The 25,444-nt window shown below is 38.6% G+C and overlaps 1 protein-coding gene across 11 annotated transcripts in view; it reads right to left on the reverse strand.

Moving 5' to 3' along the window:
* mta3 (metastasis associated 1 family, member 3) overlaps positions 1 to 25,444 on the reverse strand; it is a 300,725-nt gene that overhangs the window by 106,566 nt on the left and 168,715 nt on the right. For 10 of the 11 annotated variants that reach the window (XM_087991291.1, XM_087991288.1, XM_087991287.1 and 7 more), the window contains 3 exons: positions 24,620 to 24,771; positions 23,489 to 23,711; positions 8,761 to 8,850 (listed from right to left, as the gene is read on the reverse strand). In XM_087991291.1, the coding sequence (XP_087847417.1) occupies positions 8,761 to 8,850; positions 23,489 to 23,711; positions 24,620 to 24,771 (465 nt within the window). Of the gene's footprint in view, positions 1 to 8,760; positions 8,851 to 23,397; positions 23,712 to 24,619; positions 24,772 to 25,444 lie in introns of those variants that run through there. The other variant, XM_043695692.2, reaches the window with a different exon arrangement.

Here is a 25,444-nt window from a genome sequence, read left to right on the forward strand (position 1 = left end):
ATTTGGTCAAAGTAAATTCTTGTTTGCATCAGTCATCACTAAAGTATTTTCAAAATTAAACATCTTTCAAAAATTAGCAATTTGCATACTGTAGTATTAGAACATGTTCTCTCATCCATTGAGAGTTATGGGGAGTACATATGCTAACTCCTGACATTTTTGTAAATCCAGTCCTATTTAGATATCAGCTTTCACAAACTCTGTCAGCCACATCAACCTGACTAGTTCTGAAGCACCTATACAGAGCAAAGCAAATTATGACCATTTTATTCTTTTGCTTAACATCTGCACCTGCAATCTTTCTACAATCACCCTGGGGAAACAAAACTAACATCCAGTTTCTTGTTCCAACTTTCACTTAAGGGTCAACTTGAATCAGTTGGTAGCCCTTCTGTCCCAAGTTAGAATACACAACCTTTAGTACAGACTTCAATAGTTCATTTGGTTATATTCTTACCTATCTGGTAATCTTCAAAAGATCATCTGTAATGGTTGCCCTTCCTGCAGCCACACCATTGATACTGGTGTCCAAAAAGAATTGATGCACCCCCTTCTCCTCACTTCCTCCACTTATCTATATACCGCACTTCGATGACGTCCTTTGAAAACCTACAGCTGGAATTTACAGGTGTTGCATGTGTCCACCTCCCCGTCAACCTAACACTGATGGTCAGTTAGCCCAGCTGAAACATCGTTTTCTCACAGCTACATTGGCTGCATAATGTAGACAGCAACCTGAACTCTTTTGGGATGAGATATCCACAACATCAAGGAAGGTGAATCTTTTACCCAACAAACCTGTAATCCCAACAGTGCCAGGATAAAGGAAAGAAAATACAAAGAAGAAAAATGGTAAAGACCAGACTTAACGGTAAGTCTGGGATTTTAGGCAGGTTTAGCTGGCAGAAACCAGTGAATTGGGGGTTTAGGGGAATGGTGAGAGAGGCAGAGTTTTGTGAGGTGGAGGAGGCAGGATTAGCACAGCTGGCTGAACATTGCCAGGCTGTCTGTCTTGCCTTCTTTTCATACCACACAAAAGAGCAGAGACAGAGTAAGGTCCTTACACAGTCGCTTAATGGCCTCAAGGTGGGCAGTCTGCCTGATATCATCACCAACTACTGTAATATGGGAGACATGAGGGTGGGAAAGCATTGGAAGGACCACTGTTATTTTATGAGCCCTTTACCCTCAAACATCAAAAATGATAGCAGAAGACCATAAAATTCAGATCATATTATGTTTTCACAGGTATGTTGAAACCAAGCTCTATATTACCACTGCCTCTCTCAACTCCTCCATTGTCTCAGATCAGAGTTTTTATCCAATACTGGATGATTCTTGTTCAGTTAAATGTCGTTCAGATCAGAACCATTTTTCTCAGAACTCACTACAAAAGCCTTGCTCTGGCAAGAGACACAACACTCTTCTTGGAACCATCTGAGGCTGAACCAGATTATTTGCAACCTTGGTGTCACATCTGGTCCAAGGCAAACTTCTAAGCACATACATATCTGTGCAATCAATAATTTTTGACCTCTGTAATTTCAATTTATTCAGTCCCTGCCCCAATTCATGTGCTGCCAAAGCTCTGATCCATTCCATTGTTTCCTTTAGACTTGCCAATTCCATCTCATTCCTGGCCAGCACCTCTCACTCTGGTCCCCATAAACTGAAATTCACTGCTGGCAGTTAGGATGCTTTATGAATTCCTTCTTTTATAACTTGAAAACTTCAACTTGACCACTTGTCATATCTAATTCTAAGGAATACTGCTAATTTTCTTCATAATCTCTCAAATTTACGAGGCCTATATTTCCTGTTTTTGTACCTTCTCAAGGGAATACATTTTGAACATTTGTAGAGTATGTAATGAAATCTCTGACGAGTGAAGATCAGATAATAAATAAACAGAACCAGATGACAATTTCTTTGATTTAAAAAGGAATACTTCATTATCAATGGACAATATTCCAGAATATAATCCAGGACTGTGGATCTTGTTTCTTGTAACAGTTTGAGTTCTCGTCACGTTTTATTACTGTTTATGGTGAGGTCAATTTCCTGCAAATTATAATGTTTAGATTAGATTAGATTCTAACAGTATGGAAATAGGCCCTTCGGCCCAACAAGTTCACACCGACCCTCCAAAGAGTAACCCGCTCAGACCCATTCCCCTACCCTATATTTACCAATTACCCCTATATTTACCACTGACTAATGCACCTAATATGATGGGCAATTTAGCTTGGCCAATTCACTTGACCTGCACATCTTTGAATTGTGGGAGGAAACTGGAACACCACGTGGAAACCCACGCAGACACGGGAAGAATGTGCAAACTCCAGACAGTTGCCCAAGGCAGGACTCTCACCCATGTCCCAGGCACTGTGAGGCAGCAGTGCTAACTACTGAGCCACCGTGCTGCCCCAAAATTACAACTGTTGGATAGGCTGGAAGTGAACCCAGGTCCCCAGTACTGTGAGGCAATTTTGCTAACCACTGAAATCTACCAACAAGAGATTTTTTTTTAATTTCAAAAATAAACTTTATTCATAAAATTATTTGGATCTCTTTACAATTGGTCATGGCATTCTTGTGCACACATTACATTGCTTTACATACAGACATCGAAATTTATTTTTCCTAGATACAAGTCTGTACATTTACTATCCAGCTCTTTTGCTGAGGCGTCAGCAGAGCCCAAATGACTGGGTGGGCCCCCTGTTCTTCTTAGGCAGGCAGATGTTACACGGTGGTCTTTCCCCACCGCGCCTTGGCGGCAGCTACCCCAAGCTTCAGCGCGTCCCTCAACACGTAGTCCTGGACCTTGGAATGTGCCAGTCTGCAACACTCAGTCAGGGTCAACTCCTCCAGCTGGAAGATCAACAGGTTTCAGACAGCCCAGAGAGCGTCTGAAACCTACCAACAAGAGATGGTATTGTTGTATCACAGCAACATGGGAATAGGAATAGGCCATTTGGCCTGTCGAGCCTGTCCTGCCATTCAATACACTTATGGGTTTTCTCACCCATCCTCAAAACTCTGTACACACTGGTAATCAGAAATCTATCAATCTCTAACTTGATCTCAAAAGACAGAGCCTGCACGGTCCTCTTTGGTACAGAATTACAAAGGTTCAAAAACCTCCAAGTAAAATAATTTCTAAATTATGCACCCTGGAATTGATGCACCAAGCAGGGGAAACACATTAACATGCATCAACACTGTCTATCCTTCAAGTTATTTTGTAGGTTTCAATGAGATCACCTCTCATTCTCAAAATTCAAGAAATACAGACCCAGTTTTCCCAATCTAACTATGCAGCGGAGTGTTACCATCCAGGGACCAGTCTAGTTAATCTTTTCTGAAATAAGGAGACAAAAACTGTACACAATACTTGAGATGCAATCTAACCAAGCTCTTATACAAACAAAGCAAGACTTCACTACTCTTGTACTCAAATCCTCTTGCAATAAAGGCCAAGTTCCATTAGCCTTCCTAATAGCTTGCCTGATCTGCATATCAGCCTTTAATGACTTATCAACAAGGATGAGGTCCCCTTGTAAATGTACACTTTCCACCTTTTAGCAATTAAGAAATACTCTGTATAGCCACTTCTTCTGCTAAAGTGGATATCCTCACATTTTTGGACATTATATTCCATCAGATATGCTCTAGCCCCTCTGCTTAGCTTTATAGCATCTGCAATTTTGGAAAAAATTCATTTGGTCCACACTTCCAACTCATTATAGAGATGTACAGCATTTTAACAACTCATCCATGCTGATCAGATATCCCAACCCAATCTAGTCCCATTTGCCAGCACTCTGCCCATATCCTTCCAAACCCTTCCTATTCATATATCCATTCAAATACCTCTTAAATGTTGCAAATGTACCAGCCTCCACCACTTCCTCTGGCAGCTCATTCCATACCCGTACCACCCTGTGTGAAAAGATTGCCCCGTAGGTCTCTTTTATATTGTTCTCCTCTCACCCAAAACCTATGCCCTCTAGTTCTGGACTCCCTCAACCCAGGGAAAAGACCTTGTCTATTTACCCTATCCATGCCCTTTGTGATTTTGTAAACCTCTTATAAGGTCACTCCTCAGCCTCCGACGCTCCAGGGAAAAAGCCCAAGTCTATTCAACCTCTCTTGATAGCTCAAATCCTCCAACCCTGGCAACATCCTTGTAAATCTTTTCTGAACCCTTTCAAGTTTCACAACATCCTTCCAATAGGAAAGAGACCAGAACTGCATGCAATATTCTAAAAGTGGCCTAACCAATGTCCTGTACAGCCCAACTCCGATACTCAATAGTCTGACCAATAAAGGAAAGCATACCAAATGCCTTCTTCGCTATCCTATCTACCTGCAACTCTACTATTAAGGAGCTATGAACCTGCACTCCAAGGTCCCTTTGTTCAGCAACAAGGACCTTACCATTAAGTGTGTAAGTCCTGCTAAGATTTGCTTTCCCAAAATGCAACACCTCGCATTTATCTAAATTAAACTCCATCTGCCACTTCTCAGTCCAATTGCCCATCTAATCAATATCCTGTTGTAATCTGAGGTAACCTCCTTCGCTGTCCACTACACCTCCAATTTTGCAACCTTACTAACTATACCTCCGATGTCACATCCAAAGCATTTATATAAACGACGAAAAGTAGTGGACCCAGCACCGATCCTTGTGGCACTCCAATGATCACAGGCCTCCAGTCTGAAAAACAACTCTCTAACACCACCCTTTGCCTTCTTCTTTTGAGCCAGTTCTGTATCCAAATGACTACGTGTCCCTGTATTCCATGAGATCTAACCTTGTTAACCAGTCTCCCATGGGAACCTTGTTGAACGCCTTACTGAAGTCCATATAGATCACGTTCACCTCTCTGCCCTCATCAATTCTCTTTGTTACTTCTTCAAAAAAGTTTGTGAGACATGATTTCCCATGCAGAAAGCCATGTTGACTATCCCTAATCAGTCCTTGCCTTTACAAATACATGTAAATCCTGTCCCTCAGGATTCTCTCCAACAACTTGCCCACCACCGATGTCAGGCTCACCTGTCTATAGTTCCCTGGCTTGTCCTTACCACCTTTCTTGAACAGTGGCACCACGTTAGCCAACCTCCAGTCTTCCGGCATCTCACCTGTGATAGTCCTGTGACTATCGATGATACAAATATCTCAGCAAAGGGCCCAGCAATCACTTCCCTAGCTTCCCACAGTGTTCTGGGGTACACCTGATCAGGTCCTGGGGATTTATCCACCTTTATGCGTTCAGCACTTTCTCTGCTGTAATATGGACATTTTTAAGATGTTGCCATCTATTTCCCTACATTTTATGTCTTCCATGTCTTTTTCCACAGAAAACACTGATGCAAAATAATCGTTTAGTATCTCCCCCATCTCCTGCAGCTCCACACAAAGGCTGCCTTGCTGATCTTTGAGGGGCCTTATTCTCTCCCTAGTTACCCTTTTGTCCTTAATGTATTTGTAAAGTCCCTATGGATTCTCCTTAACCCTAATTGCCAAAGCTATCTCATGTCCCCTTTCTGCCCTCCTTATTTCCCTCTTAAGTATATTCCTATTACCTTTATATTCTTCTAATGATTCCCTTGACCTCTCCTGTCTATACCTGACAGATGTTTCCTTCTTTTTCTAAACCAAACCCTCACTTTCTCTAGTCATCCAGCATTCCCTAAACCTACCATTCTTTCCTTTCACTCTAATAGGAACATACTGTCTCTGAACTCTTATTACCTCATTTCTGAAGGCTTCCCATTTTCCAGTCGTCCCTTCACCTGCGAACATCTGCCCCCAATCAATCTTTGAAAGTTCTTGCCTAAAATCATCAAAGTTACCCTTCCTTCAATTTAGAACATCAACTTTTCGATCTGGTCTATCCTTATCCATCACTATTTTAAAACCAATAGAATTATGGTCGCTGGCCCCAAAGTGCTCCCCCACTGACACCTCAGTCCCCCAATCAATCTTTGAAAGTTCTTGCCTAAAATCATCAAAGTTACCCTTCCTTCAATTTAGAACATCAACTTTTCGATCTGGTCTATCCTTATCCATCACTATTTTAAAACCAATAGAATTATGGTCGCTGGCCCCAAAGTGCTCCCCCACTGACACCTCAGTCACCTGTCCTGCCTTATTTCCCAACAGCAGGTCAGATTTTGCACCTTCTCTAGTAGATACATCCACATACTGAATCAGAAAATTTTCTTGTAGACACTTAACAAATTCCTCTCCATCTAAACCCTTAACACTATGGCAGTCCCAGTCTATGTTTGGAAAGTTAAATCCCCTACCATAATCACCCTATTACTCTTACAGGTAACTGAAATCTCCTTACAAATTTGTTTCTCAATTTCCCTCTGACTATTAGGGGGTCTAGAATACAATCCCAATAAGGTGATCATCCCTTTCTTATTTCTTAATTCCACTCAAATAACTTCCCTGGATGTATGTCCGGGAATATTCTCCCCAAGTACAGCTGTAACATTATCCTTTATCAAAAACACTACTCCCTCTCCCCTCTTGCCTCCCTTTCTATCCTTCCTGTAGCATTTGTATCCCAGAACATTAAGCTGCCAGTCCTGAGCCACATTTCTGTAATTGCTTTGATATCCCAGTCCCAAGTTCCTAACCATACAGAGTTCATCTGCCTTCCCTGTTAGGCCCCTTGCATTGAAATAAATGCAGATTAATTTATCAGTCTTACCTTGTTCTCTGCTTTGTTCCTGCCTGCCCTGACTGGTTAACTCACTTCTTTTCCCAAATGTACCAGTCTCAGATTGATCTCTTTCCTCACTATCTCACCCCGCCTCTTTACTAGTTTAAATCCTCCCGGGCAGCTCTAGCAAATTTCCCTGCCAGTATATTAGTCCCTTTCTAATTTAGGTGCAATCATCCTTCTTGTACAGGTTACTTCTACCCCAGAAGAGATCCCAATGATCTAAAAATGTGAATCCTTCTCCCATACACCAGCTCCTCAGCCATGCATTCATCTGCTCTATCCTCCTATTTCTGCCCTCACTAGCTGGTAGCACTGGGAGTAATCCAGATATTGCTACCCTCGAGGACCTCCTTTTTAAATTCCTGCCTAACTTTCTATATTCTCCCTTCAGAATCTCAATCTTTTCCCTTCCTATGTAGTTGGTTCCAATGTGTACAATGTCCTCCTGCTGGTCCCTTTCCCCTTTGAGAACATTCGGCACCCTCTTTGAGATATCCATGATCCTGGCACCAGAGAGGTAACCCACCATTCTGATTTTTCGCTGCTAGCCACAGAAATATCTGTGCTTTAGACTAGAGAGCCCCCTAACACAATCAATCATTTGGAACCCGACATACCTCTCATTACATTGGAGTCTGTCTTGATACCAGAAACTTGGTTGTTCGTGGTACATTCCCCTGAGAATCCATCACCCTCTACATTTTCTAAAACAGCATACTTGTTTGGAATGGGGATAGCCACAGAGGACCCCTGCACTACCTGCCTACCTCTCTTACCTTTCCTGGAGTTAACCCATCTAGGAGACTGTTTCTGTGGCTTTTCTCCCTTCCTATAACTGCCATCCATCAACCCCCTAACTCTTGTAAATTCCTCATTGCATCTAACTGTCGCTCCAACCGATCCATTCAATCTGATAGGATTTGCAACCAATGGCATTTGTTGCAGATATAATCCTCAGTAACACGTAAACTCTCCCTAAACTCCCACATCCAAGAAGAGCATAGCACTCTACTCAAGGCCATTTTTGCTTCTTCCAAATTACAGATCCAGAAAATAGCACTGTCTTATTCCCCTACAAAACACTGCTCCAGGCTAACTTAATACTTATGACTTCAGAGACATATCTCAATAAAACACATAATCAATAAAGAACCCTCTACTAACTATTGTAGATTTACAGCAAAGCTAGAGTTAAAACTATTTTATCTGTGTGTGTATATGAACACCTGGGGCTCAAGCACTGATCCTTTCAATACCCTACAATTCACAGCCTGCCAATGAGAAAATGAACCAATTCATTTTACTCTCTATTTTCTGTCTGTTAGCCGATGATTCATCCCTGACATTATGTGCTGATCTACTCACTTTAATCTGTCTAACCAGCCTTCTGCGGAAGACTTTATCAAAACCCTTTGGAAAATTTGAACATACCACATCCATTGACTCTCCTTTATCAATTTTATTGCTCACATCTTCAAAAAATCTAATAAATTCATCAAACACTATTTCCCAATTCCAAGCTGACTACGCCCAATCATAACATTATCAGACGAGATGTCTATTTATCCATTCATTTATAACAGAAAAATTCTGACTACTGATGGAGAAGGAATAGCCATTTCACTAATTTACCAATTATACCAATATATCAAAATTTTATAAATGATTATTTTGCCTCTTGTTGGGGGCAGAGGTTCAAGGGAGGGCTGTAGTTAACAATCTTCCAGCAAAAGTAAAAAAGAACTATCCCATTCCACAACTTACGGAAACTTGTGAAAATAAAAATATGTTTAAAAAAATCTTCTAAAACCCAAAACGGTCTTACATGTTACACAAATGCTCATAATTACATACCTAAGAACCATCCATCGAGTTTTAAGTTAAGTAACCTTTAGTTTCTCATTTGACATATACACTATACTTCAAAGTAGATAACACTTGCCGATACTTTTGTTGAATTTCTAAAACAGAATTCAAATTAAGCAACAACTACCAAACATTCATCACTCACCAAGATACTTGATAATACTTGTTAGAGGCTTCCTCAAAGTAACTTTGATACTCAGTGGTCTTTTCACTGCCTCTGGAAATCTCATTGCACCTGCAGATGAAAGGGGAGACATCTAATGTACATGCATTGGCTACACGAAGCCTAGATATTTTGACAGTATCCTTCAAAGGAAACCTTTAGAACTTCCTTTCCATTTCTCAAGTTTATATAATATTTAAATTCACAAAATAATATATTCCAATGCAAAATATCATGTCAAATATAAAACAATTTAAGAACAATTATGAGTGATAATGAATTCTTAGAAGCATATTTTGTAAATAGGTTAATATATTTGCATTATTCATCCTTCTACTGCTTATCCATTCAACTGAGCTTTAAACTAAAACATTATAGGCTAATATGGCAATTTTACAACTTTTGCTATCTCTATAATTTGTTCACTTTCAACTAAATTATCAGAAATAAAAACAGCAAATTTTTGAAATTTTTGGATTATCGCTAAAATATGTTCATTTATTGTTTAGTTTGCAATGGCAGTATTATCATCAAAAATTCATCTCTCCAATTCTCCAAACCATGCACACAGTAAAGCAAGACTGTACATTATGTTCTCAAATTTGACCTTAATAATCAAGATTTTTACTATCATATCAACTGTTTACTACTGAGTAGATTAATTTAAAAAGATTTGAAAAGAATAAAAACTGCACGATTAGGCAGATACTCCAAAGCTGCATAACTTATTTTGCTCAAAATATAAGAAAATCCTTGACTTATTCTAAGAATAGCAGATAGTTCTTTCTGTACAATAGCCAACATCATAAAATATTCCACAAAATCCATCCATTAGAAATCACAAATAACCAAAAAATGCTTATACTTTAGGTGGACCACTTCCCTTTGCTGGACTCTACATCAATGATTAAAAGGAAAGCAGGAACCAAACCAATCCCCATCATTTCTGTTTTGTTCACAAAAAATATTGAGAGTCTCGAGAAGGTTTTCAGCAGCGGACTGCTACAAGACTCAGAATATGAACTAAAGCAGCACTGAAGGCATTTTGTTAATGCTAACAAAGATAATATTGGTGTTAGAATTTTTCAGTTTAATATCTATTTCATAACATAAACTGGATATAAATCATATCAAAAAGTGTAAAGATGTCTGTGCTCCTTCAATTTTAACCCCTTAAGTATCCCAAATTTAACCACTCACCTAACTGCAGCTGTGACTTTAGCTGCGAAGGCCTTAAGCCTTGGTATTCTCACTAAACCTTTATGTCTCCTTCAATATATTCCATACCCTGATTTTGGTCATTCGCCTTAATACCTACAAGTTAAATTTTGCAATGTAATACACCAAAGAACAACATTGGGAATATTTTACCAAGTTAAAGGCATTAAAACACGTTATTATTAATTAAGTGTCTCGTTATACTAGAATAAACATTTCTAAATGCTTCCAATTGCTTTCCCATTTTTTGAATAAAGCAATCAAAAAGTGAAATGGTAAATACATTAAAAGGTATTGTATGTTACTGTTAGGAATAAAGTCAAAAATGTCGAGTAATTCAACGCTCTCATATCAGCATTTTCACTTCCTCAACATCTATATGCAAAATTCAGCACCTGAGTCAGAAATTACATCACATTGAAAAGTGTAAAAATCAGAGATTTGTTTTTCAATGCCAAACCAAACTATTTGCTCCGTATACACAGTTATTTGATTAGAAATTTGAGAAGGTTATGAATAGTGACACTTAACGGATTTTGAGAAGATTTGTAGCTCAGATTGAGGTTCTGGATGTAGGTTTGCTCACTGAGCTGGAAGGTTCATTTCCAGATGTTTCGTCACCCTACTAGATAACATTTTCAGTGGGCCTCCGGGCGAAGCACTGCTGATAATTCCTGCTTTCTATTTATATGTTTGGGTTGGTGATGTCATTTCCTGTGGCGTTGTCATTTCCTGTTCTTTTTCTCAGGGGTGGTAGATGGGGTCTAACTTGAAGTGTTTGTTGATAGAGTTCCAGTTGGAATGCCATGCCTCTAGGAATTCTCGTGCGTGTCTCTGTTTGGCTTGTCCTAGGATGGATGTCTTGTCCCAGTTGAAGTGGTGTCCTTCCTTATGTATTTGTAATGATACTAACGAGAGAGGGTAATGTTGTTTTGTGGCCATTTGATGTTCATGTAGCCTGGTGGCTAGTTTTCCGCCTGTTTGTCCGATGTAGTGTTTGCACGATATTTTGTAAATGACATTGGTTTTGCTTGTTGTCTGTATAGTTCATTAGCTGCTGTTTTAGTGTGTTGATGGCTTGATGGGTTTGTGGGCTACCATGATGCCAAGGGGTCTGAGTAGTCTGGCAGTCATTTCCAAGATGTCTTTGATGTAAGGGAGAGTGACTAGGGTTTCTGGACGTGTTTTGTCTGCTTGTTTGAGTTTGATGCTGAGAAATACCGTGCAAGAACCTAGTAGGGTGACATAACGTCTGGAAATGAACCTTCCTGCTCAGAGAGCAAACCTACATCCACCAGTGAGACTCATCCTTTGACATAGTAGAATGTTCTGGTGGATAGCAGATACATACAGTTTTGGAAAGAGACCTGTTTCACTTCATCCTCAGCTGTGTAAGTTAATTGATCGAAAATGTTGGAGGGAACATAATAATTGGCACTAATACCTATATTCAGAGAGGATTATTCAGTGGTTTTGGTGGCAGTGTATCTGTGGATATCAGGCAAGAATGGGATTTGCTGTGGCTAAATTCAGTTAGTTTACTGTCAGCCATCACTATTAAACAAAGGCTGATTATCTGGTTTATCAGAAAATATCTATAATCCATGGAACCAAATCCCACAAATGACTAATCAAATAAAATAAATATCTTTGGAGAAGAAAACAAAAGTAAAATATGCCCAGATTCAAATCTGAATTCTGGTAAAATTGCTCCATTTCAGCAAATGCCCAATAAAACATGATAAAAAAAATCAGTTGAGAAAAAAAAATCAACATGCAAGTAGTCCAGTAAATGGTGGAAAAGAAAACTCTCAAACAGTGAATGACCATATGTGCAAATAACACTGCTGTGTGTTAACTTCACAAGAATAGTGTCTTGCTCAAAGTTTCATAAGTTTCTTGACATTGCATTCATTTATTTCACCACAGAAAGCTAAATCTACTCATTTGTAACATTAAAAACCTTTTTTAAAAACAAGCTGGTATCTAATACTGACAATTGACCTAGAAAAGGGATAATCATTCCTACCTGTCCCAAGCCTCCAACTCGGCACCACCCTCTTGACCTGCCAATCTTCCTTCCCACCTATCCGCTCCATCCTCCTCTCTGACCTATCACCTTTACCCTCACCTTCATCTACCTATCACAATTCCAGCTGCCTTGCCCCCAGCCCCAAACCTCTCCAATTTATTTCTCAGCCTCCTGGCCCACAAGCCTCATTCCTGATGAAGGGCTTATGCCCGAAACATCAATTCTCCTGCTCCTTGGAGGCTGCCTGACCTGCTGTGCTTTTCCAGCAGCACACTCTTGACTCCGATCTCCAGCATCTGCAGTCCTCATTTTCTACTGGTATATTGTTATTGTGGCTTTAAAATAATTTATAATTAAATTTTGTTTCCAAAGCTTCTACTGTACTAAAATGGCATACATTAGACTCACAAATTACATGCTGTGCTACTGTGACCTGTCTGCAGCTCTTGATACAGTTGATCATTGCAGTGTCTAACAATGCCTGTCCAACACTGACCAGCTGGGACTGCACTCACTTAGTTCAAGTTTTTATTATCTAATCATAGCCAGGCTTCTGTAAACAAAATGGCAACATTAAACTCAAGTCTCCTCAGGATGTATCCTTTCATCTGACCAACTTCTCACCTACACATTGCACCTCAGTGACATCCTACTAAGAACATAAACGTTCATTGGTATGCTGATGACACCTTGCCACCATGCTCGATCTCACCAGTATTTTTGAATTGTCATAAATATCTAGTACTAGAAGATCAAAACATTAAATATTGGGATGATGAAAGTCATTGACTTTGGCCCTGCCAGAAAATTTTGTTCCCTAATAAGAACATAAGATCTAGGAGTAGGAGTAAGCAATTCAGATCCTTGAGCCTTCTCCACTCCAAAATATGATCATGGCTAATCCTCAAATTCACTTTCTTGCCTGATCCCCAACACCTTTTAACCCAATACTAATTAATATTCTATCTATTTAGCTCCTCAAACTTTTTCAGCCTCCTGGCATTCACCGTACTCTGGGATAGTGAATTCCACAGAATCATAAACTTTGAGAGAAGTCATTCCTCATCCGTTTTAAATCTGCCATCCCTTAATCTAACATGATTATCTCTTGTTCTAGTTTGTCCCACTTAAGGAAACATCCATTCTAATTTTTTCAATCCACCTTAGAATCTTATAGATCTTCCCTCATTTTTTCTAAACTCAAGAGCCTAACTGCTCGATCTCTCCTCAAAAAACAAACTTTTTATCCCCAGAATTCCTCAAACAGACCAAATTGTAAGCAGTACTCCAGCTGTGGTCTTACCAATGCCACGACAATTGTACATCACTTCCCTATTTTTATACTCCATTATTTTAGTAATAATTTAGGAGCCAAAATTCCATTTGCCTTCCTTATTAACTGTTGTACCAGCATAATGTCTTTCTATGATTCATGCAAGATCCCTTTCCATCAAAGCATTTTGAAGTTTCTCTCCATGATAATAAGTTGTCTTTTTATTCTTCTGATCAAAATGGATGATCTGATAATTACCCAAGTGAAACTCTATGTGCCAAATTTTATCCCATCTGCTTTAACCTTTCCATTTGCATTCACAAATTTTTAATTTCATCATTTTAACATACTTTCCTGCCTACTTTGGTGTCAGCTTCAAAGGTGGCTATAGCACATTATATCTCTGCATCCAAGTCATTAATATAGATTGCAAATAGTTGAGGCTTGAAGATTGAGTCCCGTGACACCCCATTAGTTACAGTTTGCCAGTCAGAAAAATGCTCATTTATCCTGACTCTCAGCTTTCTGTTGGTTAACCAATCTTTTATGAGTTAATATATTAAACTAAATCACATAGCAATAGGGTATGTCGTAATTTTCTGTTCTGCACCTTATCAGATGCCTCTGGCAGGCCCTCTTATCTACTTTACTGGTTACATCTCTGTAGAATTGGAATTTAGTCAACTATAATTCATTCTTCATAAAACCATGGTGGCTCTGATTGATTACGTTTTGACTTTCCATATGTCCTGCTGCTACTTCCAAAAAAAGATTATTTCCTTCTGAGAAACTGTCTGAAGCTGAACCAGATAGTTCCTAACTTTTCCATGACCATAGCCATCTACTTCCATAAGTTTTCCTGACTCAGTGAGAGCAACTGCCCTTGATATCAAGGTTACATGTGACCTGTGATAATCACAGAACCCAAGCAAATCAACAGTCAAAGGGAAGCAGGGGAGAACTCTCAATGGTTGGAGTCATGCCTATAACAAAGGAACATTAGAATAGATTTTATTGTCACATGCACCCAAGTACAAGATCCTAAACAAATGCAAGAGTGTAACCCTTTGATCCAGTGCTGACATCAAAGCCATCACTGATGCTGATGTCAATGCCACCACCTAGACTCCTGCACTAGGCCCACCAATGAAGTCTTCACACTTCAGCACCACCAGACCTACACTCACTGATGCAGCCAGTTCTTCCACAGCTGAGCTCTCCAATGGTAAAACATAAAAGAGAACTGCAGAGAAAAGTAGAAAAAGAAAGAAGGGAAATGGGCAGAAGAAAGAAACGGATGAGCAGGAGCTTGAATGCTTCTACTCTGCTGTCGTCATCTTGGATTGCAATCTTTATGCCATGTGTAAGAAACTGTGGACTGAGTTATAGTTCGAGGAGTTTCAGTCACTGCAGCTCCAGAACCTCTCTGCAGGAGTTTGCCAGGACGGTGTTCTTGACCCAATCATCTTCAGTTGCATCATAAGGTCAGAACTGATGTTTACTCATTGATCATGCCTATGTCTGTAATCTGTACTTGTTTCTTGAGAATTTTCAACTTTAAGTAACTCTACGGTTGATAGCTGTATCTTCAACACCTTGAACCTGAAATTCTGAAATGCCTTTTGTAAATGTTTTTACATCACTATTTTCTCTTCCTTTAAAGTGTGAGGTAGTAAGACAGGTTTGTGGAAGGCCAATAATAACATTTGAAATGTTAAAACTAACACAATACTGAAAAATAAAGTTAACAATGTATTAGACTATGCACAATTATACACATGGTGCACACAGTGTGAGGGACTATGGAGAATACATGCATAAGGGTAGCACAGGCAATCTTAGATTAGATTAGATTACATTGTGGAAACAGGCCCTTCGGCCCAACAAGTCCACACCGACCCGCCGAAGCGAAACCCACCCATACCCCTACATTTACCCCTACCTAACACTACGGGCAATTTAGCATGGCCAATTCACCTGACCCTGCACATCTTTTGTGATTGTGGGAGGAAACCGGAGCACCCGGAGGAAACCCACGCAGACACGGGGAGAACGTGCAAACTCCACACCTGAGGCGGGAATTGAACCCGGGACTCAGGCGCTGTGAGGCAGCAGTGCTAACCACTGTGCCACCGTGCCGCCCACGGCGAGGTGAGATTGAGGTGGATTCAGAGTGAGCAAGGTCCTAGCCTCCTAAACAAAAAAGAAAACAAGGTATTTCTTCGTATTAAATAAAAGGAGAATTAGCTGGTTAATTAATCCTAACCAATCCTAAAAAGTCTTAATTAGATTAGTCCTCAGATTATATTGTGCATAATACATACTTTCTGTGATCAAGTCTTCCTTGCATCTCAAGCAAAAAAAAACATTGCTTCATACACTTTCAGGGTATCACTCTCCAACAGAACATGTAGATGTAGTTTACACACTGCTCTGCAAGAAAACCATTTCTGACTTGAATGCAAGGAGGAACAGAATGAAGGCAAGTCATCATTACTTTATGAACAGCCTTAGATTACCTGTAAATGAGAAATTAAAATAACATTAATGGCCAAGTAAGATCTTCAGATCTTACTATCACAAGTAACAAATGTTCAGCTTACTTTGACAGTGAGGATTGTAGCTCCTTTTGTTCGTCTAGGAACCAAGTTTTCCTTAACATTACCAAGGCTTCTGTTTTGTCACTTTCAATTTCTATGTTGCCATCAAGTAATACTTCAACTTATATTGAATTCTTGAACTTTTATTTAGACTGAAGATAATTTGTAAACTCAACATTTTATTTTGCAAAGATCAGGGGCTGAGCTTGAAAGAATTCAATCTATGCAACTTCACAGCTTGCAAACTACAAACATGACCCATGTACAACTTTATATGCAAATTTTGTCTTTTCACACCAGGATTGGCTTCAACGTGCAATTTACAAACTACAAACCATGAGTAGTAGGGTAAGGAGGGAGGGCAATTAAAAGGCCCATCTTGATTCTCCAATACAGAAGCCTGGCTCCTAACAGTGCTTAGTGGTTGTCTAAACCTCACTTTCTCCAACCTGGAACCACCCTAATACCCATCCATTTCAGAATGCCTATGCCACCCCTATGCCTTGCATTCATCTCCACAGCCACTTAGCCAGTTTGCATTAAATATTCAGATTCCAAACAATGTTAAATACATTCCTTGTGAAAAAAATTCACCTCTGACCATCTTATAAAAGCCTTCTTATTATCGATGCTGAGGCAGGAATAAATACATTCTGCCACGTACAGTCAAAGTTTTACAGTACAGAAAGAGGCTCTTTAGTCCATTATGTGCATGCCACTCATGAAACATGTATGTCTTCTTTGGCCTGTAATCCTGTATATATGGAGATTCAAGTGATCAGCTAAAATACAATTTAAACATTGTGACGATACCTATGAGTACAAACCTTTCAGGTAGCGGGTTCCAGATACCTATCAATCTCTGGGTAAAAAAAAATCCTCAAATTTCCTCTAAACTTACTGCGTTTTTTCTTTAAATCTATGATCATGGTTATTGATCTCTCTACTAAACAGGAAACATTTCTTCCTATCTTAACCCCTTGCAATTTTGTAAAGTTTGATTAGGTCCCCTCCCCCTCCCTCAGCCTTCTGTGTTCTAACAACGATCCCAGCCTATCTAGTCTCTCTCTTCATAACTGAAACTTTTATCATCATTTTCACTTCAAGGCATTCCATTTAGTGTTCTGTGATAGCTTGTGCCTTTAAGAGTCACGTGCTGAGCAAGGTTCTGTCCCTCACACCTCAGAATGTTTAACTAGTCAGAGAGTAGGAGTTGTCCCCTGAGGGGGTGGGGTCAGCTATACAGGCGAGTGGCAAGATGAGAGAAGAGGGAGAGAGAGAGAGTTCAAAAGCTGTCACCTGCCTTTCCGCACCCCCCATTTCCAACCAGCTTGATCAACTGTGCCCCTGTACCACCAGTCAGAGCCATGGTTTTGTCTCCTTTCCCTGAAAAAATCCCTATAATATTGTTACAATCCTGTTAGCATGTGTCAACAAACCAGAAAAACACACCAAAGACCCAACTTTCTGAAACTATCATTAACTCAGATGAAAGGGACAAGTGCTAAAACCTATTTAAGGTCACTGAAATTCAGTGAAGCATTAATAATAGCCACAGTGCTGCAAACATTAGGCCATTCCCTTAAAATAAAAAAAAATCTGATCAGGCATCTGGATGGGTATATGAACAGGAAGAGTTTAGAGGGATATGGGCCAAATGCTGACAAATGGGACAGCTTAGATTGGGATGACAGTCAGTGCAGATGACTTGGACTAAAGGATCTGTTTCTGTGCTGAATGACTATGATTATAATTTCAAAATAGAGTGCCCATCAATCACTGTAGAAAAGCAGAATTATTTCAAAATTAAAACAAGGTTTTTCAATAAATATCACCCAGAGACAATTACATCACAGTAGAAAACGAGTCAGCACAAACCAACAGGACATTTTGAACATTTTTTCATTCAACCAGAGGAATCATTGAATCCCTAGTGTGGAAGCAGGCCATTTGGCCCAAAGGTGGATACAATTACAACATTTAAAAGACATTTGGAAAGATATATGGGTAGGAAAGGTTTAGAGGGATATGGGCTACACACAGGCAAATGGAACCAATTCAGTTCAGGAACCCTGGTCAGCATGGGTTAACCTAACTTTAAAGGTGAGATCGCTGGGATGAATTATTGTGTTGAGAACACACTTGCATTACAACGAAGCACCTAATGACGTTTAAAGGCATTGAAATATTTTACACTTACCTTTCAGAATGTTCCGACTTCTTGAGAAGCTTTCTACTTTCTTCATGAATTGTCAAACCTGACATACTTATAATGGACTTCCAAAACCCTGCATGACTGGATGAAAATGTGGTAGGTGTACATATTGTGGATTCTTGATCCGCAAAACAAAAGGCCAAAGGAAAATGGCAGAGGGTCAGGAATTTGGACTAAAATCGAATTGCCTCTCAAGAAATTTGTGCAGCCAATCATGCACCAAATGATTTCCAAATCCTGACAAAAATGTGGCCCCAAGAATAAAGAAAATTAAGTACACATCTTTTCCTTTCAAAGAACCAAGTGCACTTTTTTCACACCAAATATTTTAAAATATATCTCATCTTTTGTTATACACAGAGGAGGGGGGTATGGCTTCCTCCCAACTACCAAAAAAAATGAACCATCCCCGTGTAACTCTCCCATGTACTATGAAGGTCTGCATGTTCAGACAAGACGAGTCTGGGGCTGACCTCAAATACATAGATCCGCGGATAGCAAATCCGCAGGTAAGTAGCAAGTATATGCACAGAATGACAGCAGCCTTGCAAAATAATAATCAGATAACTAAATATTTGTCAGTCTTTTGGGGATTTAAGTGCTGCCTTACAGAATAGTTAATTTTAACGCAAAAAAAAAATGTTGGAAATCTGAAACAAAGGACAGAAAATGCTGAAACAATCAGGTTTGCCATCATTTGGACAGAAACTGAGCCAACCCTTCCATGTGTGCAACCTTTCATCAGAAAAGGAATGGAAATTTCAAGTTTTCTGCAAGTTAAAAGGAGTGTGAGGAGAAAAACAACAAAAAGAAGGTTCTGAGATAGAATTAAGGACAGGAGAAATTAAACAACAAAGGTTTACTTGTACAAAGCTAATAAAATTGTATTTGGACAAGAAAGAAAAAAAAAAATCACCAAGAGATATGAATGGCAGCATGCCTTCCAAATGCAAATCAGCATCGGCTCCAGCTCAAAGCTATCCTGATTCCTAGTGTCATTTGCCTTGTTCTTAGTTCAATAAAAACTTACCTTCATTTCAGATGTGAAGGATCACAAACCTGATTAACTCTCATGTATACCAGTGCCATTCTAGATTCGTCTAGTCCATTCTTACTTCAAATATCACCTCTTGCTTAACAGTACATTTCCCTCTCTGCTTCTGAATAATCAGTCCTCAGCAAAGGCTTCAACCTCATCATTTAGGCTTTCGTGCAATGAATGTTGAACTTATCACAATGCGAAGTTTTGCTTTCTTCTTCTGCAAACCATTTTCTTTTGTCAGGATTCCTCAGTTATTCCTTTTACCAATTTCAAATTTTCTCTCTTCAAATGGAACCCCATCATTTATGTAACCCCAGCCATCTCAATTTCTCTGCTCCTTAGACTCTAAACAATATTCCTTTGAACTTGCAATACTCCATTTTCTCAGGTCCAATCTTAACATTAAACATGTTACTCCATGTCTCCACCACCAACAATAAGCCATTACTTTGAGTACTGCCATTAACTTAATCACTTCCGGAGATCTTCCCTCTTAAACTTTAAAACCTCATGATGCTCCAACCCTACACAGCCTGCTTCTACCTCCCTTGCCAAATCTCAAGATCATTCTGACAGACCCATTATTTCAAAGTGCTCTTGCTCACTGAACTGTTTGCTTCCCATCTCAACTCAGTTTTTTTCTCCTTGTCCACATCCTTCCCTTCAATGCTCTTTTGTAAGTTATAACAGTTTCGAGTTTTCTGGGCATAATCTTTTCAGCGTGATTGACAAAACTGTCTACACCTCCATCACCACTCCTGTATCATCTGAAAGCTCTCCACAGCTTCCTTGAAAGGAATCTCACCAGTCCTCATTCACCATCTCCTTCTTCCCACACCTGGTTGAATTTGTCCTCACGCTGAGCAGTTTCAAGAACATTCTCCTTCAATTCCATCCATTTCCTCCAAATATGGAGTTGGTACTCACGTAGATCCTAGCATTGCCTATCTTATCTGCAATATTCCTTGTTCTAGTCCTACTTAGCTCCTCACTTACCTCTTCTGCCAGTATAATTTGTGCCATTTCCTGTTCTTAGTCTAAACTGGAAAATGCAATTGACTTTGACTAAACATTCCACCCTTCGTTCACCTTCACATAGCTCATCTCAAACTCATTCCTTCCTCGAATTCTGTCCCCATTTCAGCAGATAAGCTATCAACAAACATTCACTATAAACCCAGTAACTCCCACAACTACCTTTGATTACATTTACTGTCTCTGCTTCCTCAAGGGCTCTACTCCATTCTCCTAGTTTTTTTCATTTCTGCTGCACAAGAATTTCTGATGCAATTGAAGACATTCTAAAACATGACGGATAGGGTCTTTGAACATTTCTGTCCATTTTATGCAGTCCAGTCTTACTCTTTCTAGACTATGGCACGTTGCCTTTGTCCTCACCTTTAGCCCACCAACCTCTCTTAAAATCATCTTCTGCCTTTTCTGTCACCTTTAATGTTATGCCATCACCAAATACATCTTTCTCTTCTATTCAGCAGCTGAAAGCAACCATTTTCTCAACATCCTGATCCACTGTGTCGTCATCTACAGATTCTTCCCTTCTTGTGGCACCCTCGACACACAAGTACAGGAGATACAAGATTTGCACTTTTAATTCCTCACTTCTCATCATTCAAAGTCCCAAAAGCTTCTTGTATTTCTTTCACTTTCTGTACTAACTGCTCACTTCATAATTTCTTCTAAATTAGGAAGATCAAGGCACCTTTTATTCTCAACATCAAGTTTTACAATTTTGTATGTGAGAGCCCCCCCTCTGACTTTACTTCTCCATTGGTTTTAATGTATTTCTTTTCTCATTTATTTCTTAAGGTATTCTGTCAATCACATTTTCTCTAAAAATATTGTTTTTCTTTATTTATCTCATTCAGACTCCACTCAGTCCACAGCACAATCCTGGCTTCCTATTTTAATTCGCTATGCACACGATAACCACATAACTTTATGGCCTTGGTTTGCTATAGTGTTCCAATGAAGTTCAACCTAACCTCAAGGTGCAGGATCTTATCTTTCCACTGAGCACTTTACTACTTTTTGAACCCTTCATTGAGACTAACAATTTTAATCATGATCTTAAACCCCTTTTTGTTTATTATTTGTTTTTTTTTCTCATTTCTTTCTTGATTGCTTTAAGCTTTCCAGTCACTCACAAGCCTTGAGACATACTTTCTTCTACATCTAACCCATTCCCACTACATTTCTCCAGTTAAACTTTATATCATTTATTTTCCTGTGTCCTCCACCTTATCAGAGACCTTTTCTTTTGTTCTTCTTCCCACCTGACCCCTTCCCAAAGTTTTCTCAAAATATCATGCATTTCTAACCTTTTTCAATTCTGATGAATGTTTACATCCCTGTAAAGTTAACTCTACTTCTTTCTCCATAGATGTTAACGGGCCTGCCGAAAGTTTCTAGCATTTTCTTTTGATTGCACTTATAAGCCTTAGGCAGAAACCAGCAAAAGCAGATGGCACCCCACTCAGGAATCTTCACTGGAGGCCCAGCAAATTTTGAGCGGATCAGTACTCGTCTTATTCATCTCCAAAAACAGTTAAACTAAAATAGGGAATTGGAAGGAAGAGATTGAGAAACACAATCCCTCCATTGTATTTACTGTCTCTGCTCATCTCCCAGCTGTTGGGATATTGAAATATTGTCTACACAAGCAGATTAAAAAAAAAGTCTGATCATGATAGATTTCTCTAAACGCCTGCCATTTTTACTCACCTAATTACACTGAAAAAGCAGCATGCCGATAAGTCACACCATTATTACCTTTATGAAAAAATACACTGTATAAACTGCTGACATTTTGTACTTTCAATGCCTAATTAAACCATTCATTCACACACATCTGCACAACAGTTTCTGTAAAGCTCAAGAGTTCTTCTACAATTCAAGCAATTCAGGAAATTTATGCTGAACTTTCCCATAGTATGAAAAGCATCCCACAAACATCCATGAACTACTGAATTAATTGGCATTCAGTTGTGATATTACAAAATGTCAGCTTGTTCAAAATAATTACTTGCAAATCTCACTTCCAGTTCTTTCCACATTTTACAAAGTGCTAATCAAGCAATCTCTGCATTGCAAGAGCAGTATGCTGTCAATCAGAGGCTTTTACAGAATATGGAACACTTATGAAGATGGTTTGTGATTATGTAAAATTAGAAGCTGCATGCAGCATTTAAAAAGAATTACATAATTTACAACATGCGCAAATGGAAAGAAATAAAACAAAGAGTAGCTGCAAAAGGTGCTAATCATTTTCTACTAAAAGGAGTCCACACATTTACACCATCTTTGCAACATTAAAGGGATAGGTATTCCTTTTAGTATCGATGTTGGAAACATATTCTAAAAAACTGTCATGGTGAATTCTTGTACTTAAAGTTTCATTATAATTTTCATACTGAAGAGTAAACTGAATACCAATTGCACCATATTCAGAATCCTCAACTGACATTTGTGCAAAAAAATTACAAAAACAATTATTACCATGTTTACAGTTTTTCTGCTTACAAATAGATATTTGCCAGTCATTTAGTTCATAACATTTCTTATGTTTTTATATTGTCTTAGTTTTGTGCAGTTAAATGACATCTAGAATGGCTTGATTGCAGCTAAAGCAGCAGACGTGAAGTCACAATGTAATCAACCTAAAGAAAGAAGTCTGCAAAAAATATCCATTTTGCAGTCTATTCAGTTTATTTTGTTCTTAAGTTATTCGTAGTGTATAAAAATAGTTATTTTTTGAAAGTACGCTGCAACACTACATTATACAGTTTTAAGAAGGCTGGGTCTTTGTGAATTAGTATATTGTATATAGTTCAATAATTAATGTTTTGCTTGTAGACATATGGTTCTGGAAGGAACCAAAATTACAGGTATTAGGTATTGGATCAAATTTTGTGAATTTATTATGGTTTTTAAACTAAGTATTGCAGAATCAATTAATTTCAAAGACTTGGAACCAATTTCATTTCAATGTTCTAAAACAAATACTGTTTTTCTATGTTACAGATTGTTTAGATTAATGCATTTTTAAATCTTGAATTAATTCCATTACCTTTCAGTTATTCAAAAACTAATTCTCTGAAATTTTACTCCTACTTAAGTTTTGAAGCAGACAGTCTTCCTTGAAGTTGTTCAGAAAATAACACATACAGATATAGAAGACTTTTGAACAAATTTTAAAAAATTCCACACAAATAAATAATGTAGTAAGTCATAAGTATCATTTATTGCAAACATTAGGTCAGGGAATGGTGAAAGCATGAAACTCAAAACTAGGAATTTAAAAAGTTCTTACATTCTGCCTTAATGGCAGCACAGTTAATCGGAACAAATGGTTTCCTTGCCGCCTGTTTCAGTTGCAGAATATCTCTGCAGACATGCCTGGCAAGTTTTGTAAGACGTGTGGTCTGCAGGAAGAAAGACTGACGAGTCTTCAAAGTAGATTTTGGACTATCAATGTGTATTGGTACACCATGCCCCAGTTGACCATGATGAAAGACGCTTCTTATGTGGGACTCCTTTTTAGAATAGAGAAAGAGAACACTTAATTAGTCACTAAATGCATTGCATTGTGCGAAATAACTTTTCTAATAACAACGGTGCTGCATTTGTAACTGACACTCATGAAGTCAAATCTTCTGAACTCTCAAATTCAACCTCTGAATGCACACAAGATGTAAAAAATACAAGGCAAACAAATATCCTTTAGGAGGCAGTAGAGACACTGAACACCAGCTATATTACCATGCAAAATAGCCCTCTCTCAAACTTCCCTTTATATTGTTGCATTGTATTTCAATTTGCTCCAGATCCAAGCTTAATTATGTGACTAGCACACACTTCAACGGACATGGGACAAACCTAAGACACAACTATATTCGAACTACTGATAATGGCAATTTCTGGGACGCCTAAACTTTCAGAGTGCATTCTGCAATATCATAAATCTATCTAAAATATTTATAACAAACTCAGTTTGACTTTTAACTTTCCTTGAAGTTGGTTTCCCTGTACTTTTAATAAAATCATGACAAGATTATGCCATAATGGATTTCTGTAAGTCACATAAAACGTACTTATGATAAAAAGGCACACTTTCACAATTAGGAGGAAACAAAAAATAGCTATGGACTGATCTAATAGATCACAATGCTAAAACAGTTTCAGGTAACCAAGTTGAAGAGCTCAATTAGCATTAATTTGAAATCGTATTTGAACAGGTCACACTATTATCAGAAAGAACAGTAAAGAAAGGAATTTACTGAATAGAAATGAATAATTCCCACTGCCAGAACCTAAAAATAGGAACTAGTACTGGTATAAAGAAAATCAAACTAAACTGGTCCATTAATCATATTTGAACTCTAAAGCATGAGCAGCTAATCACAAGTGAACACAAGTCCAAATCTTTCTGTTTTTTTGTTACCGAAACATCATCTGCGGGTGACATTTTTTCTGCTTCTGCTCGAGTAGGCATCTTCAAACCACCGTACTTCTTCCAGTAGGTCCAGCATGAAGCACAGAGTCTACACTGCATATTTGGAGGTCCCCAGGAATACCACTGTTGGGATTGTGTGGCTGAAAAAAAGAAAAACAGAACTATTGCTCAACAACAAAATTCAAATCAGTTGACATTTCTCCAATTTTGCCATAATTTCATTCTACCATGATTAGCTTAAAACCAAAAACAGATATGGTATGACTAATATGATATGGTTTCAGTATGATAGATTCCTCTAATATATAAGATACTGAAATCAGAGCTATATTTTAAACTTATAAAATTCCATTTGTGGACAAAATCCACAGAAGGCAGGTAACATACAATGTGTTCTTAATTATCCGAATTTATTAAACTTAATCAGAATCCCATTTGACTATGATACAGGCAATTTAGTATCCTTCTCAAATTTGGCTTCCCTGAGAAATTTGTCACCATCCTCCACAAAGATGTTCAAACAGTTACCATCACCAAGGCAACCACCAAAACCCGACCTCAGTGAAAAGTGAGGTCAAACACAGCTCTGTGTCATTACATCCACATTATTCTCCACTTTCCTTGCTGCAATACTTCATGTCAACTCCAACAAATTATCCTCAGGTTTGAAGGTAACCCACAGAACCAAGCTGTTCAACCTACACTGGCTTCAATTCAAAACCAATTCCAACTTCAGTCAGAGTATCGGTATGTTAATGGTTGTCAAATGTATGCTTAGCTTACATTCATTATAACAAACACCTATTTTTCTCA

Source organism: Chiloscyllium plagiosum, unplaced genomic scaffold (assembly GCF_037043375.1).
Source record: "Chiloscyllium plagiosum isolate Xiang-an unplaced genomic scaffold, Cpla_swu_hap1 HiC_scaffold_10, whole genome shotgun sequence".
Classification (NCBI taxonomy): domain Eukaryota; kingdom Metazoa; phylum Chordata; class Chondrichthyes; order Orectolobiformes; family Hemiscylliidae; genus Chiloscyllium; species Chiloscyllium plagiosum.